Source organism: Microchirus variegatus, assembly GCF_963457635.1.
Source record: "Microchirus variegatus genome assembly, chromosome: 10".
NCBI lineage: Eukaryota > Metazoa > Chordata > Actinopteri > Pleuronectiformes > Soleidae > Microchirus > Microchirus variegatus.
Window position 1 is genome coordinate 4785121 of NC_139811.1, and position 17968 is coordinate 4803088.

The window sequence follows — 17968 nt, forward strand, 5'->3', positions numbered from 1 at the left end:
ATAGGTTATAGATCACAGCAGTGATGGAAAACAAGAGAAATATTAAAGGTGAACTCAGCGGACGTGACGCTAACTTACGCTGGCAGAATATTACAGTTTCGCTCCTCAGATTTAAGCTAATTCACGACGATAGCAAAAACAATGAACCGGTGGGATCAGTGCTGTCCTTTAAAACTTTAACATCTGTGTTATTTAGCTCTATATTCTCCGCTCAGACAAAAGCCACATGTCAGTGTGAGTGAGTGAGTGAGTGGAAAAGAAGCTTCACTCACAACATTATCACAACGTTAGATGGCATTTCCACGACACTAGGTGGCGCTATGAACTCCCTTGGCTTTATTAGTATTAGGAAGTAAATTGGCACCACAACAGTGTCAGTCCATGTATAATAAATACAGAACAACAACGATTAAATTATTAAATTACAAATGATATCCCTGGACACAATGTTTCAGGAAAACAACTCTTATTTTCTTTAAACTTAAGCATTCAAGTAAAAACGGGTAGAATTCATCAGACCTTTAAGACCAGATTTTGTCAAGGTAACGAGCTGAAGGGACGTCCACTTTTTATTTGATTTATTTTTCTGGGTTTCCCAATGTGTCAAAAATGAACCACAAAACAACTGTAAATCCATTTGTACACATTCTGGGAAAGAGTGGAGTTTCATTGTTTTTTTGCAGCAATTTATTAAGACTCGAGAATGTCAATTAGCAAATCTTCAAAACAACAATCACAACGTTATCTTAAATGATTTATCTTGCCCACCTTTATCTTTACGGAGACTTCCACATATAAATGTAAGACAGATTGACCTGGAAATCTGGTCTCCACAGAGCAGCGGCGATTGCTCCAAGACAAACTCTTAAGAAGAAGAAGCTCGACTTCCTGTTAAAATGTCGTCAAATAATGCCGAAGCAGCCTCTGCATTAAAACCACTTGAAGCTCAGCTTCAACTGTTCTCTATGTCAGTGTTTCCCAACCCTGGTCCTCAGGGAACTCTGTCCTGCCATGTTTTACATGTTGCCCTGCTAAAAAAAACCCACCTGATTCAAATAGTCAGCTCATTATCGAGCTCTGCAGAAGCCTGATAACGAACTTCAAATAATTAAATGTTTCAATGTTTTCTAAAAACAACTTTTGTCAATTTAAAAAAAAAAAAGAAAAAAACAAGTTTTATGTCAGCTTTTGTCATTTTCTTTTCTCCAAAAAATGTAATATTTCAACTTTTGTTCAAAAACATTTTTTTTTCAGAAATGTAATGTCTCAATTTTTTTTTTTTTTTAAATGTTTCAACTTTTGTTTATTTTTTTTCAAAAATGTAATGTTTCATCTGAATCAGGTGTGTTGGAGCAGGGCAACATCTAAAACATGGCAGGGCAGAGTTCCCTGAGGACCAGGGTAGGGAAACACTGCTCTATGTGACAACACAGAATAGGTATTTTTTTCACTGCGTAAGGGTGAACTTGACGCTGATTGGACGAATATGTGAAAAACGATTTAGTGGAGCAGTGGGCGGACGCGAAAACTGGGCTTCTGTGTGATGATTGGAGGAAGTGGAGCCAGTTTTTGATTGTGAATGAGTGAAGTCTGGAGATCGTTGTGTGTTATTTGCTCAGCGACATATAGACCATTTTCATTTGAACGTGAGAATAAAAACACTATTATAGCATTCCAGATTTACATAATTATTGCATCGTTCGTTTGCCGAATTTATGTACAAATTTACGTATAAATGACTGGGCCTCTGTTCCTCTGTTGTCTTATTTCATGATTAAAACAAGATTTCTGATTGTTTTAGCTTCTTAAATGTGAATATTTTCTTGGTTTCTTTGCTCCACATAACAAAGAAATAATTAAAACTGAATAATTTTGGCTTGTGGACAAACCGAGACATTCGAGAACATCGTCATTTGCAAGTTTGACAAACACTGATCAACGTTTTTTGGACCAAGCGATTCATTATCGATGAATCGAGGGATTCTTATCCCATCGTTAGATAACAACAGAAACAAACGGCTGCCTGGGCGATGAATAATTCCACAACCCTATGAACAGCTTTGGCAAACAGTCTTGTCGTAAACACGTTTAAAGTAAACACTGGTGAGGTTCTACGTTTGGCACCGAGCACTCTCTTTAACACTCCTCACATGTGGCTTCTGTTTTCACTCTCTGACGCGACAATCAACGCAATTTAAGTGTCTTATTTAAGGAATAAAGTGAACTGTGGCAGTTTTCAGTGGCTTCAAAGATGAAATGGTGTTGGATGGAAATAGTAGTAAACTGCCAGTACTGTGGAGGCGACTCCCAGTAACAGCATTCATGTTTGAATGCATGCTCCTTCAAAAGAATGTAGTTTTATCTGTTTAATTTGTGTTCAGCGTGAATTTTTTTTCCCAACGATACTTCTCCAAACCTCGAGCAGAGAACACACACATGTATTTAAACTCATTTACAGCCACAGTCGTTAAATATATGACACTATTCTTCATTTGCTGGAACATGGCAGGTGTCCTTGTATTTTTTCTTCTTCTGTATTTTCTGGTGATTGTCACAACAAAGTCCAGCTCTTATTCAAAAATGTGAATATTGTGCGTCTGAGACTCGCCACTGCAGTATTGGCAGCGCCTCTAGATGGCGTAAAAACACACATATGTTGGTCGCTGGGTTCATCTAATATAAACAAACAACTGCTGTGGTGCTGAAGGATATACAATACTTTAGTGTGTGTGTGTGTGTGTGTGAGTGAGTAAGTGTGTGTGAGTGTGTGTGTTTAGCCTTTGATCTCCAGTATAGAAGGGTTGTGGTCGAGAATGGCCAAAATGATTTTATCCATGTACTGCCTCAGACGCAGGTTGATCTCCTCCTGCTCCTTCAAAGCGTCGACCAGCTGACACACACAGAGAAAAGAGAGGGAGAGACACGTTAAAAAAGGGCAGTTCTACGAAAACACATACATACGTAACACATACACACTACCGTTCAAAAGTCTGTGCTCACTTAGAAATGTCCTTATTTTTGAAGGAAAAGCACTTTTTTTTCAATGAATATAACATTAAATGAATCAGAAACACACTCTATACATTGTTAACGTGGTAAACGACTATTCTAGCTGCAAACGTCACCAACGTTAACGCACGTTAATGCACGACGCGTTTCCATGACGACTGACCGGAGAAAGATGCGAGTGACGTCATGCTTACGTGACTCCGGATAGTTAAAATCAGTCAAAAAGTATAAAGTTTAAAAACAGGCACACATACGCAGTACACAGGTACGCTGGTTATTTGTAGCAATGGCGCTAAAGGAGCTAACGCAGCTAACAGGAACCTGGACTCCGGTGTCAAGGCACGTAAGCACGGGTCTTTTTTTCCGGCCAGTCGTCATGGAAACGCATCATGCATTAACCTAGCAACCCAGCACTCTTTTTAATGGAGTATGTACATAGGTGTATAGAGGCCCATTTCCAGTGTTCTAATGGTACATTGTGTTTGCTAATGGTGTTAGAAGACCATTGGATGATTAGAAAACCCTTGTGCAATGATGTTAGAACAGCTGAAAACAGTTTTGCTGGTTATTATTGGGAATAACAATCCCTATTTCTAATCTTGTCAATGTCTTGACTATATTTTCCATTCATTTTGCAACTCTTTTGATGGAAAAAAGTGTGGAAAACACAATACAAATTGTATATATGTAGTGTACAGTAAATTCATCCAGCAGCAGCAGACTGACCTCGTCTCTGGATGCGTTGTCGATCTCTGCAGCCAGACACTGGGCCTTGGTGTGACAGGCAAACAGGTTCTTGGCCTCGTACAAACTCAGACTGAGAATCTGGGCGTTCAGGTCGTCGTTCTGATCGTGCAGCTTGTAGTTCTCCTGTGGGAGCAAAGGCAGAACGTTACACCCCGGGTTGAGTTTAAATACTAGAGAAAGCACTCTCGGTACATCTATCCCGCAAAGGTTAAAATATGAAAGAAAAATAATCCTGAATCTTTTTGAATCATGCTGCTCACACGGCCAAAAACAACATCCTTGGCAGGGGCAATAAAACTGAGTCTAATTTGTAAACAAGATAAACATTTGGAGCCTTCATCATCATCTGTGTACATACACAAGCGATATTTACTCTACAGTTTCTCTCTTTAGTTTTTGTAGAGAGTGTAAAAACACCTGCAATACTCACAGTAAGAAAAAAAGACAATGACCTTGGTGTATAATTCATTCTGTCAGTGTCTGTGCAGTCGACGAGTATTTTGGAAATAAATAGAAGGACACGTAAAGTGAGAGTGTGTGTGTGAACCTGTTTCAGCCTCCTGACTTCATGCTCCATTTCACTCTCCCTGGTCTTGGCGTTGTACTCCGACAGTCCCTTGCCTTTCCCCGGGTGCTCCATCTCCAGTTTGAACACCTGCAGGTAATCCACCTCCCGGCGAAGGTCTTCAATCAGCTGCAGGGTCGAGGGGTGGGTTGGGCGGGGGGGAGACCAGAGTCAATAAAAAAACCCCCCACAAAGTTACTCAGCGGTTATCTCGAGCGCCACACATACCTCCTGCATGGACTCCTTCTCCTTCTGAAAGGCGTGGCGGTTGTACCACAGCTTGTCCAGTATCTTTCTGTAGAGATCCATCTCGTCCTTCAGCCTCAGACTCGTGTCCTCCAGTTTGTCCGTCATCCTCTGCTTCTCCTGCAGAGAGAGAGAGAGAGACGAAGACAAACAATGGTTGCTGACCCATTTACAACACTGTACTCTCGCCTTAAGGTGCAGCATGTAACATTTCAAGGAGGGTTTACGGGCAGAAATTGAACTTAATGCCCACAAAATACAGTAATAATTACATTAAAACACATAAAATAAAGATAATTTGGTTTTTGTAGCATGTTTCTATAGCAGAGTTTACACTACTGTTCAAAAGTTTGGGCTCACCTATACAATTTTGTTTGTGTTTTCCATTAAAAGTCACACTTTTATTCATCAAAAGAGTTGCAAAATGACTAGAAAATATAGGCAAGACATTGACAAGATTAGAAATAATGATTTTTTAAATTCAAAATAATAACCAGCAAAACTGTTTTCAGCTGTGCTAACATCATTGCACAAGGGTTTTCTAATCATCCGTCTTCTAACACCATTAGCAAACACAATGTACCATTAGAACACTGGAAATGGGCCTCTATACACCTATGTACTTATTCCATTAAAAACCAGACGTTTGCAGCTAGAATAGTCGTTTACCACATTAACAATGTATAGAGTGTATTTATGATTCATTTAATGTTATATTCATTGAAAAAAAAATGCTTTTCCTTCCAAAATAAGGGCATTTCTAAGTGACCCCAAACTTTTGAACCAAGCCACATTCCTAAAAACTCAATAATCACCATACACACACCCACACAAAGTGTTTATTATTACAGAACAATGGCCAAAAGTACAGGAGAATAAAAAGTATTTTAGTAAGTCACACTCACCTGGTCCAGTTTCTCTGTCTGAGACTTGAGTCTGCACACGTTTATCTTCATCTCTCCGTTCTCTTCCTCTAACTGTTGTACTCTGTTTAACACACACATACACATCATGATGCTGCTATGAAAGCAACAACCATAACCAGTACGCTGAAGTATATAGACGTAGATAGACGCATGACGTTTAAGGATATAATGATAAGTTACTGATGTCTGATGACTTGACTCCATGGCTGATAAGGTAAGGTTACCTGTTATGGAGCATGTCCAACTCTTGGTTTCTGTCTCTCTCCATCTTGCTGTAAACCTCGCGGTGCCTCCTGGTCTCCTCCTCCAGACACTGGTCTGCTCTCGCCTCCGCATCCTTCACCTGCTCCTCCAGCTCATGGACCCTGGAGTGTGGACACAGACAGACGCACAGTGAGGGGGAAAATAATAAAACACACTTTCAGCGATGTGTTGAATGCATTGGCTATGAACCTGCTTTCAGATCGGACTGGATGGAAGGGAGATGCCGAGATGAGGGTGAGCTAAAAACCTGCAGAGCCTTTACTCTTACGTGCAAAAGCATAATGTAATTTTGAGCAATTCACAATTAAAAAGTAATATTACAGATGAAAATGGGAATTTTCAAACAAAAATGTAATTTAAAAAAAAGTGAAAGTGATGACTGTTAAGCCTGCATTGAGAAATATGAGAGTGACTCTGTGTGTGTTTACCCACCTGTGGACCAGTTGAGTGTTTTCCTGTTTGAGTTTAGATTTCAGGTCACTGTTGGCCACACTGTCGCTTTCCAACTCTGTCACTTTCTTCTCCAGATAACTGACCTGAGGGACAATAATCCTGGTTTTATATGTGACTAATGAAAAAAAAAACACTACAGGAGGCTGTTTTTATACAAATTAAATCACATGCATATCATAAAAACAAGAGATTAATTTAGCTTTAAGACATTTTCTTTTCCTCCTCTGACTTGTATATATACACATTATGTACATAGGCCCGAAAAAAGACATAACTGTAACGTTCTTGTCTTTACTTTGTTGCAGCTCAGCTATTTAACATAAATAAGAAAACACAAAAACAGTGTCGGTATAAAACTACAGTGCAGAAAAAGTCACAGTGGTATTAAAGCACGAGTCTCCGCACCAGAAAGTGAAAACGCGTCCCTCATCAAACATTAAACTGTTTTAATAATTAACCGAGGTGTAAAGTGTGGTGGTTTGTGTGTTTGTGTAAATGTTTGTTTACTGACTTTCTCTGTGATGTCGAGGTCACAGGAGTCGATGCTGTCTGTGAACAGATCCTCGGTGCTGCTGCCCTGACTCGAGCCAAACACGCTGTGGTTGGCCTGGAACAGCTGACTGCACGGGGAGAAGGAGGAGGAGGAGGACGACAACGCTGTTATTACACTGTTAAATGGTAAAAGCCATTATTGTGATTAGATGTTCTCCTCTCCCTATGGAGTTGAGGTCACTCACCGTCCAAACGCAGTGCTGGTAATCTTTCTGTTCGGGCTGAAACGAGAGAGAAAAGTTTCTCCGTTATGTGATTTCAAAGATATAAGAGTTGTTTTCCGCTTGGTGGTAAAAATGCAGCAGCAGCAAGATGCTGGTGAGGATGTACTGTAGGTAATTACTCTTAAGAACTGGTGTTGTGTTGTGTCATAATATGCACACCCCCACACCCCCCCACACCTACATTTACAGCACAAGAAAAACAGCAGGGATGCTAATTACAGCACAACACTGGCTCCTGAGAAGTTATCAGCACCAATTTGGAGACAAAGAGGGTGGTGACAGACACCACGTGGACACTGTTCTCTTCATGGTCGTGGATATTAAGGTAGAATCGCATTTCCTCTGTGCTGTGAATCAAGTTTTTTAATGTATTTATCAATGAAAACTGACTGTGTCCCGGGCGGGTGCCAAGAGAATAATGAAAGTGAAATAAGACTTAGCAGGGATCAATATAAGCATGGCGTCATTTCTCGTTCACCATTATGCTGTGCAATATATATATATACACATATAGACATATATGCATACATATATACATATATATATATGTATATATACATACTTTCGAATCATAATGATAAATCTAAGACAAAAGTTGTCCATTCCAGCGTTAATAATATTCCATTCCACGTTCCTCCTTTAACCAAAAGAGCTCTGCTCTTACTGCTTCTGTCATTTCTAAACACAGTCTATTCTGATTTAACCCAAAGATAGCGTTGCTGCATTGTACCGGCCTCTCAAAACCAGACACAGATTTGGGATGCGGTTGCTATGGCAACCACTTTCACCATTTGATATGGATACAGTGTCTGGTGCCAAGAGAATAAGAGGGAGGGATTAGGGATTAGATGTTCTGTGTGTGTGTACGTGTGCGAATATACAGTATATACACTACCGTTCAAAGGTTTGGGGTCACCTATACATATATTTTTTGTGTTTTCCATTAAAAGTCACACTTTTATTAATTGAAAGAGTTGCAAAATGAATAAAAAATAAAGTCAAGACATTGAGAAGATTAGAAATAATGATGTATACAATGTATATCGTGTGTTTCTGATTCATTTAATGTTATATTCATTGAAAAAAGGTGGTTTTCCTTAAAAAATAAGGTCATTTCTAAGTGACCCCACACTTTTGAACAGTAGTGTATGTACAGTATGTGTGTGTGTGTGTGTGTGTGTGTGTGTGTGTGTTGTTTACCTGTTACCCTTGAGGTTTCGAAGTCGAGCCTCCAGGTCATTGAGCAGATTCACTTTCTTGCAGCACTGAGAGCAGTAGATGTCCAGCAGCTCGCTGTTATAGAGCTGCCTCATCTTCTGAGGGGTCTGGCCAGCACTGCAACGACAAAGAAGAAACAACATTAGCGTTAAAAAGCAGTAGGGGAACAGTGAATAGAGCCACCGTACCATGTGAAGACTTTTTCACCTGGAAATCCTACAAGGGGAAATACATTTAGAAAGTGTAATTAGTCTGCCCACTGACCTACAATCTGAGAAGCCATTAGTTTGGTTGTCTTCCTCGGGGCACGGGCTGCTCGGAATGAACTCCACATCCTCCCCCTCGCCGTAGTCCTCAAACTGCTCCTCTCCAGAGATGACAGACGCAGACGCAGAGCCAGCGAGGTGGCTAGAGAGGTGGCCGTGGAACAACAACAACATTTTAGGATATGTAATAACAACAACAACAACAACAACAAGGTCTCGTCCTCATGAATGTTGTGTCACTGTCACCGACCTGTCTTTCCGTTTTGGATGCAGAGAGTCAGAGCTGTGTTCGGTGCTGCTGTCCATGTCGCACTCCCCATCGGCGCCGCACACCTCGCTGTTGGCGTTGCATTCGGGGTAAGATCGCGTGCACAGGATGATTGGGGTGCGCAGCCGGGCCTCGCCGTTCTAGAGGTTAGACACATTTGTGTGTTGTGTTACCAACAAAGTAATATGCAATCTCAAATGTGTCAAATGTGTTAAAAGGTCATATTTTCTGAGCAACTTCAACATGAAACAACAGCAGAAACTAAATATTTCAGGGCACTCGGGGTACTGGTAGTTTCAGGTCTTTTTCAATACAAACAAAAAACACCATTGCACCATTATACCATGAATCTGTCACGTTACTATGTGCAATATCATAAAAGTGCAATATCTCCCGTTTGTCACGTGCAATATCGTCCCAAGTGTAATTAATATTCATATTTATCGATGGATAACTATCAATACCACAGAAATGCAACCACACCTCTTCAATCTCCTCTTTTCTATCCATATAGCTTATTTATTCTTGTACTATGACATTGCTTTAATTGTCATTAACCCTAGAACACTATCGTTCAAATTCAAAACACCATCACTAACGCCGGGTGATTTTTTTTACCCGAGATAATAAATACACCCAATAAAAAGTACTAACATGACACATTTGAGTAATGTTCTTTTATTTTAAACTGTGTCATGTCTAACAAAATGAAAGAAAAGCATCATGAGGGGACCATATAAAAACCCGGCAATGGTGTTCTAGGGTTAAATTGTTAATTTAAACCGTTTCTTATGTACCAAATGGGTTGCACTCTATTTCCGTTGTATGCAATACAATAATAATAAAGGCTATTCTTATTCTTCTCCATTTTTTTGGCAGAAATAATAAAAGAAATAAACCTAAAACATGTCTCTCCCAGTATTTCACCTGAAGATGTGAGGACAGAGTGGGATGTAACAGACCAGTGTGTTGAATTATGCATGTCACTGTCTGGCTACACCCAACTGTGGCAACTGAGGTACACAACCACACACACACACACACACCTGGACGGTCTAAACAACATTAACCATAACCACTCATTACCTAACCCCAACCTTAATGCAACCTTCTGCCTCATTAGGACTTGGTTTTGGTCCCCGTGAGGACGACTGGTCCTGAAAAAACTAGGGTTAATTACCAGGAAAAATGTCCTAAAGAGGAAAAGGGTAAAGGTTTTTAGAGGATAAACCTTTACCCTTTTCCTCTTTAGGACATTTTTCCTGGTAATTAACCCTACGCACAATTGGTTGGATGAAGACTCCCTCCCTCCCTCCCTGCCTCCCTCCCTCCCGTGTGCTTGCTTGCTGCTACGTAACCAGCAGTCAAATCTCAAGCACAGCAGTCTGTGGAACAGCAAGGCCGAATCAAGAGCAGTGCTCTCTTGTTGCTTAGCAACCGCTCAGTTGGCCTAATCTCTAGCGGACGAATGAACGGTCATACACTGCAACAAACAGATACTGGGTATCATGGTATTTAGCACAAATATCCGTTTGTAAAATCCTCTTCCTCCAAGTATGAGGTTGGTGATCATGGTTTTTTCTTGATAAAGCATCACAAGAGAAGACCTGGTACCTGGTAAATGTAGCCGTTGTCAGTCACGGACGGTTGGTTGGACGAGGCGCTGCGAGGACCCACAGCCATCTTCAGGATCTCCTCACAGCCTAAAAGACAGAAAGAGAGATGAAATTACACAATTGACGCTTAGTGGGAAATCACCTTCACGTCACAAGGTCGTCCAGTGCTGTTAAGCTCTGAGAATAAGCAGTAGATGATGCAAAAGTCTGGGCCAGCACAGAAGGATGAGAAGATACAACATGAGGATGTCAATTAAAGAGTTAAAACGTGTGCGCTGAATCTATTATTGTAGGAATATTTGATTTATTGCACTATTTATTTGGAGGAACGTTGTGCTTTCTCCTCATCTTATCCACCATTCCACTGTTTTTCCATTACAGAGAAATGTAGATGTTCGGTCACATGGTTTCCACACATCATCCTTTATAATAGGGGTGTTTAATAGGGATTTTAATAAAGAGGCACTTTTGTTTTTGTTACTTATGCACAACAATTCCATCTAAGCATGGATAAATGTTTAATAAAGACACTTTAATGTCTCAATTTGTCATTCTGTCATGCAAAGCAGACTGGAGTAGATCATCCTTTGCATCGTTTAGAATCGATTTTGAATCGAATCGAATCGTGAGATAATAAAAAAGATTCTTACCCCTACTTATTAAACTTAAAGCGACCATAGAATGGTCCTATCGCACATATATGTGAGTTATGGATGTCTACTTCCATACATCAACTTGTTTTTATGGTCATAAACCTCCTAGTTGCTGGAACCGAGCTGCACACACACGGCTCTGTGATCGATGGGTTAGTTGCCAAACAATACTATGCAGAAAGGTGTAATATAACGTGGAAATACAGGTAAAATAAAACCAAAACAAAAGGAAAATTTTACAGTATCTGTCAACCATTTCTAGATTATTTTACTCATAATGCACAGTTGGCTGGCAAGAGCTAGAAGGACACTTAACTTTTTAATTTTTATTAATTTCTTTGTTTGGTTTTTAATTTCTTTGCTTTACCTAATGCTATTATATACATGCAGTGTGTATATATATGTATATATATTAATATTTCATTGTATTTTCAAAATTAATCTGTCTTTATTCAATTTTTTATTTTATTTTAATTTTATTGTATATATTTATTTTATTTAATTTAATTTTTTACAGTATATATGCATACCCCCCTTGTCTTGTGTATTGGTAAGAGTGTACGTATGTGAGGTTTTTATATGGCTGTACTGCATTGTTTAAAGTGTCAGAAAATTAATAAAGAGAGTTTAAAAATAAATAAATAAATAAATAAATAAAACCAAAACAAGTCCGATTGATGACATATTACACCCGTATGTCCATTTCGTTTTTAGTAGCTCATTTTTTTTTTTTTAGCTAGAATCCACAATCCACTTCTTGAAAAGCTCCATCTCTTGTACTTTGGGGGTGATAAAGATGATAATGTACCATTCAGTGCTGGAGGAAGATTATCTACAGTTTAAAAAGGAAACCGTTTGTGATGTGTTGCTTTATTGCAGAGAGTTAAAAAAAAAAAAAGACGGCTACCACTCTCGTATCTTTAAAGTGGAAATCAAGCCAACAGCTAGCAGCTAACGTAGCCGAGCACTGTATCGGTCAAATGGACAGGGATGGAAAACAAAAGCAGGTACGATTCTTTCTCACCTTTGATAGCAAACACTCCGTGGCAAAAGTCTTTGAAGTTGATTTTCCCGTGAGCGTTAGGATCCAGGTGCCTGGTCAATGCCTTTACCTGCAGGAGACACAAGTTACATACATTTATTCCTGTTTCTGACAGTTAGTTAGAAATGTCTCGACAAAATGAAGGATAAGTCTGAGACATAAATGCAAAGTAAAACACACAAAGAATTGCCTGATTTTGGCACATGAGTCTACTTTAATGGTCCGGTGTGGAACATTTGGAAGAGTTTATTGGCACAGACTGAATATACTGTACATGTCACAGATTTCACAGCAGCAAGGCCGGATCATTTCATTACTTAATAGCCGACCAATCCGCTCGTAGACTTCTTGTGGAGCTCTCGTTGCTATGGCGATTAAGGATATAGAGATGAGAGGAGGAGGAGGAGGAGGAGGAGTGGAAAAAAAGATGAGGAAGTAGCATCCTTTTAGTGTGGCAGGCCCGAGTTATTTTTAGTGAAGCACTCTGGGCGCTTAGTCGCCATGACAGCCTCAAGGAAAATCCACCTTCACAGTTTGATATCGTTTATGTGAAATCTATCGTTGAACCTAACTGGTACTAGTTAATTGTCTGCTGACAAATTACCCTATTAGAGCAGGGGCCAGTATTTTGGGACTTCCAGTGCAGACAGTGGAGTCCAAGTGAAGACTTGTTTTCTTTTTGCTGTTTACTGTCTTTACCCACAGCTAGTAGTTGGTTAATCTCTTTAATTAGCAGATGCATTTAGGTCAACATGTTCCACCCCTTACCTACAGACTCTGCATATTTCCATGAAGAATCACAGTATTGTAAGGCAAGATTATTTGTATAGCACCTTTCAACAACAAGGTAATTCAAAGTGCTATGTCAAATAATTCAAAGGCAATCAAATGACAAATTAGAGCTAAAGGCTAATCAGATAATTGCACCTGAGTGAATGTTAATTAAAGGTTAATTAAAAGAAAGTTAGTTGTGTTTTAAACACTAATTAAAAGGCAATCAGCTCCATGTATGTCTTCTATCTCAAAGTGTATATTTATTATACTGATAAGATATTAAACATTTTGCTATAGCGCTATAATAGAAGAAAATGATTGCGTGTCAATTATTGTTGAGGAGTTATGGCCCTAAAGTATATCAAGAGTCACTGCTGTACACTCTTACAAATAAGGGTTCAAAAAGGGTCCTTCAACAAGGGCTGAGGTTCTACCTGGAACCATTTGCTTATGGGTTCTTGGTAACACTAATGGTTCCAGTAAGAACCATTTTGATCCAGAGAACCCTTTAAAACCCCTTTCCTGAATAAAGGGTTTTAAAAGGGTTCTTGGTGGAACCCTCCAAAAGAAAGGCTATTCTTATTCTTCTCCATAAAGGTTCTACCTGTAGCAAAAAAAGGGTTCTACTCTGAGGACAAGCCGAAGAACCTTATATGGTTCTACTTAGGACTTTCATTTGTAAGAGTGTAGAGTGGAAACTAACGATTATTTTCATCATCGATTTTAATGATTTCTTTGTTATGTGGAGCAAAGAAACAAAGACAATGCTCACATTTAAGAAGCTAAAAAAATCAGAAATCTTGTTTTAATCATGAAAAAAAGCAATTAATCGATGAATTGTTTCAGTTCTACACTGCAGCTTTGACCCCTGCTGCAGTTTCAGGTTCAGAACCATGGACAGAGCTTTAACTTTTAAACGTCGTCAGTTGCTTCTCCTCCTTCACACGCTGTTAAACCCCCGAAACAACACATCAGACGCAGCATAAAGATGTCACTTTAGAACTAGCATCTGTGCTAATCTGCATTCGTGACATGTTTCCCGATGCTCCTGCTTCACCTGTGCAATGTGGCTAAGAAAAAGTAATCACTTTTAAAGGTTGTAAAATCGCTTGACGTCGATCATAATCGCAAAAATCAATAACACGATAAACATTGTTATTGAATTATGGTGCGGCCCGGACCTGAAGAGGACACTGAAATGTTATTGACAAAATGATTCATATGCTCCAATAACATCCTCGTGTCTTGTTGCCTCTACAAGCTTCTGTAGACCTGCAATATGATGTCAGTTTATCACACTGTTCCTGACAGATGCACTCATTGTACTCGACATGTTCTGTTAGACTCAAGTGATTGAAGTGTGTGTGTGTGTGTGTGAGCCGCCATCTTTAGTGCCTCTCCACAAACATTCACCACATTGTTCATTTTTGAGTTACCAAGTGTAGACTTCCGTCAATCATGTAGCGAAATACAGAGAGAAGAGTTGACTTATTTCACTGTATTTTTCCAGTGTTTTGTTTTAAATGATAGCAAAAAACTATTTACATTTAATTTAAAGTAAGTGTGTACAACTAATAAGTAGAACTATAATGTCAACACCTACCAGGTTTAACACCTGTGATGTTTTATGCAGCTTTAGAATTCACATTTACTCTCCTCAAGATGATGTGTGCCATGTTGTTTTGTGTCTTAAATTATATTATTTAAACATAATACAAGCGTATGTGACATTTTACGTTATTTTAAGTTATGTTTTCTGTTTGAGATATCTGATTATAACTCTCTGTGACAATGTTGTTTGCCTTTTCTTCAGCTTGTTTTTTGACACCTACGATTAGAGCTGAAACGATGAATCGATTACTAATCGATTACTAAATTAATCGCCAACTATTTTGATAATCGATAATCGGATTGAAGCTTTTTTTCATGATTAAAACAAGATTTCTGATTGTTTCAGCTTCTTAAATGTGAATATTTTCTTTGTTTCTTTGCTCCACATAACAAAGAAATCATTAAAACTGAATCTTTTGGTTTGTGAACATAACAAAAATGTTCGAGAACATCATTTCCAGCTTTGACAAACACTGGACGATGTTTTTTGACATCATCTGACATTTTATGGACCAAACGATTCATCGATTAATCGAGAAAATAATCGACGGATTAATCGATTACGAAAATAACCGTTCGTTGCAGCTCTACCTACGATGTTCACGGGAGTTAAATTGCATTTCATTCAGCTCTGTTGAAGCTTCTTTGAATACTAAAAAAGTATGCACCGTATATCATAATAACATACATGTAATAGAAAAAACAACATTTAAATGAGTTATTTTTTGTAAATAAACATGCGGGAATGTTAAAAACACGCAAATCAAGTTGTTTCCTCACAGTGACGATGCTAAAAACAAGCTCTCGGTTGATTTTTCCACTCCAATTAAATGCAGTTCACTGTCATCGAGGAGCAAACAAAAAGAACACTGGATCACATTTATAGATCCAATGTGTAACATTTAGGGAAGATTAATGTGTTGAAACTAATGGAGTCGTGCTTTGGAAAGCGGCCAGAGCAACGATTACAAACACAACTAAATGAACACCATCCTTTCTGGTGTGTAAGGGCCACTGTGTGTTGCAATCTGCAGTGTCAACATTAGATCTATCTATCTATCTATCTATCTATCTATCTATCTATCTATCTATCTATCTATCTATCTATCTATCTATCTATCTATGTGTATACAGACACTTCTCAGGAGAGGCTGGTACTCTGGTTGGTTATCGGTCCAATTCATAATATAATGGCCCATAATAATAATTTCTCTGGGTCGACTATATGTGACATTCACCTGTTCTAGTAGTTGTTATTTTTTTATTATTAAACATGAACAATATCAATCAAATGTTTCACTAATATTTAGTTATATTCACTGACTTCTTGCCTCATTTGTGTCATGGAGGAAAGCAAAAATAACAACAAACCAAATTTACCAAAATGTAATTACCAAATCTATCCATCTATCTATGTGTGTGTGTGAGAAATTCCTTTTTGAGTTAACCTTTAAGGCAGCGGTCTCAAACTGGCGGCCCCTCACTTAATATCATGTTATAATGAAAAACAAGGCCAGCGAGGTGATAGAATTATAATATATGTTTGCTAGCAATGTTATTTTTACAGTAATAATAAGACATTTGGTCATAATTATTAAATTTTTAAACGTATCACATACAACATTGGTTCTCAAAGTGTGGCCCTCAAGCCAAAGGCGGCCCGCAGAAACATTTCTGGCGGCCCGCAATGAATTACAGTTGATATCGTTAATCCAGGGGATTACTAAGCTTGTTAAATGTTTATTGGACATTACTGGATACAGACCAATAAGTGTAAACTGCAGAACTGCAATCTGGTCATTAAAATTATTACATATGGGATTTCTTCGTTTGTTTTTTTTCCTTTGGCGGCCCTCAGTCCAATGTTGGGTTCCTAAATTGTCCCTCAGGTATCAAAACTTTGAGAACCCATGATATACAACATTCAATTACTTATATAAATGCACTTGTTAGGGCCCGAGCCACGAATGGCAGTGTCCGAAGCGGCTCCTGGTACGAATTTTAATTACAGCTGTTCAGACTTTTATTTATGTAATTTAAAATGATATATGATATATAATGATAATGATATTTATACATTAATTTTGCATCATAAATAGTATTATTAAGTATATGTGTGATATCATGATGCAACATTGTGAACACAATGGATGCGCATTGGCCCCCAGGTGAGACCCCTGCTATAAGGTTAGCTTAAAAATACATCGGTTTACAGCGTTTTAACGACAGTCCCCGTGGGGAATAAAAGCAGAATGAATTAACAAAAACACTGTCAGTAATGACAGTGATTTAGTCTGGCTTTAAATAACAGCAAACACACACACGGCTCTAATCACTAAATCAAGTGTAACAGAGCAGCGCAGCCACCGGTCAATAATACGCTGTTGGCTATTACTGTGTAATTAACGAGCCGCTAATGCTAGCACACCTGTGACATTCAATAACATGGGACAGGTTGTCTGCTTCTGTCGGGAAGCTTTTTTATGACGAAAATAAAACGCTTAATAATATGTCGTTTTCCTCGTCATTCGCCGCCTCTCACCTCGTCTCCTTGTCCGAACTGAAGACCGAGGTCCACCAAGTGCTCCACCCGAATGAAGCCGTCGGCGTCCTCGTCGCACACGTCGAACACCTCCTTCAGCCTCCTCAGGAACTGCAGCAGCTGCTCCTGGTCGGGGAATACGTGCCCGTCCATCGCAGCGCGGCGGCGGCAGCAGCGGCAACAGCGGGCTTCGTCGACGCGGGGAGACCGGGGTTTATCTTCGTCAAACGGCCGTCGCCGTCATTCTCAGACCGACCGACTGTGACGCCCGCCCGGTGTAAAGAGGACCAACCGTCGAGTGTGTGTGTGTGTGTGTGTGTGTGTGTCGCCGTCTCCAGTCGAGAGGCGCGAGAAGTGACGGAAAAGAGCGAGGAGTTACGATGTGGAGACGAGCTCGTGCGTCACACAGGCACCATGCTAATTAATAATACAGGTGTGTAAGCTAGGTACCCAGAAATAGAACGACGTACAGAGGCGATTCTAGTCTGTAGGGCTCCCAGGGGGCCCCTTCCTTCCAACCAGTGTTCATCACCATTATGTTACAAATAATCTGACAGCAACGAAAAATGTACGACTTCAAAATATATATTTTTTTTCAAAATGAATCAAATAACATGGAAAAACCTTTCTAATTAAAAAGTATGTGAAAATATAAATGTAAAGAACAATAAAATACTGTAAATAGCTTAAAAAAACTAAATAAACGTAGTAAAACAAATAATACATTACACTGTAAAGAACCTACATTATAAAACATTATAAATATATAGAACAATAAAATACTGTCAATAACTTAAAAAAACATGTATAAACTGAGTAAAAAAGATATGCATTACACTGTAAATAATCCTCTTCATTTTCCAACTTGCAGAACGATAACTTCACACAGGTTGAAGTGAGGTGGGGCCCCTTTAGGGAGGTTTCCTACTGAGAGGTCATTGCAAGTCGCCCATTGTTTTTTAAGGGGGACGGGGAGGCGGCTGGTCACTGCA

The 17968-nt window shown here is 39.2% G+C and overlaps 1 protein-coding gene across 1 annotated transcript; it reads right to left on the reverse strand.

Moving 5' to 3' along the window:
• Positions 1-1437: 1437 nt before the first annotated feature.
• On the reverse strand, positions 1438-17129 carry rab11fip4a (RAB11 family interacting protein 4 (class II) a; the record flags this gene model as incomplete). Its single annotated transcript, XM_083897083.1, has 15 exons — positions 1438-2890; positions 3736-3879; positions 4304-4450; positions 4550-4687; positions 5473-5554; positions 5718-5858; positions 6190-6293; positions 6722-6830; positions 6948-6983; positions 8187-8321; positions 8469-8612; positions 8721-8878; positions 10353-10441; positions 12032-12119; positions 16977-17129. The coding sequence occupies 15 exons, from the start codon at positions 17127-17129 to the stop codon at positions 2774-2776; spliced, it is 1785 nt and encodes a 594-aa protein (XP_083753209.1). The 3' UTR covers positions 1438-2773.
• Between the last annotated feature and the right edge of the window lie 839 nt (positions 17130-17968).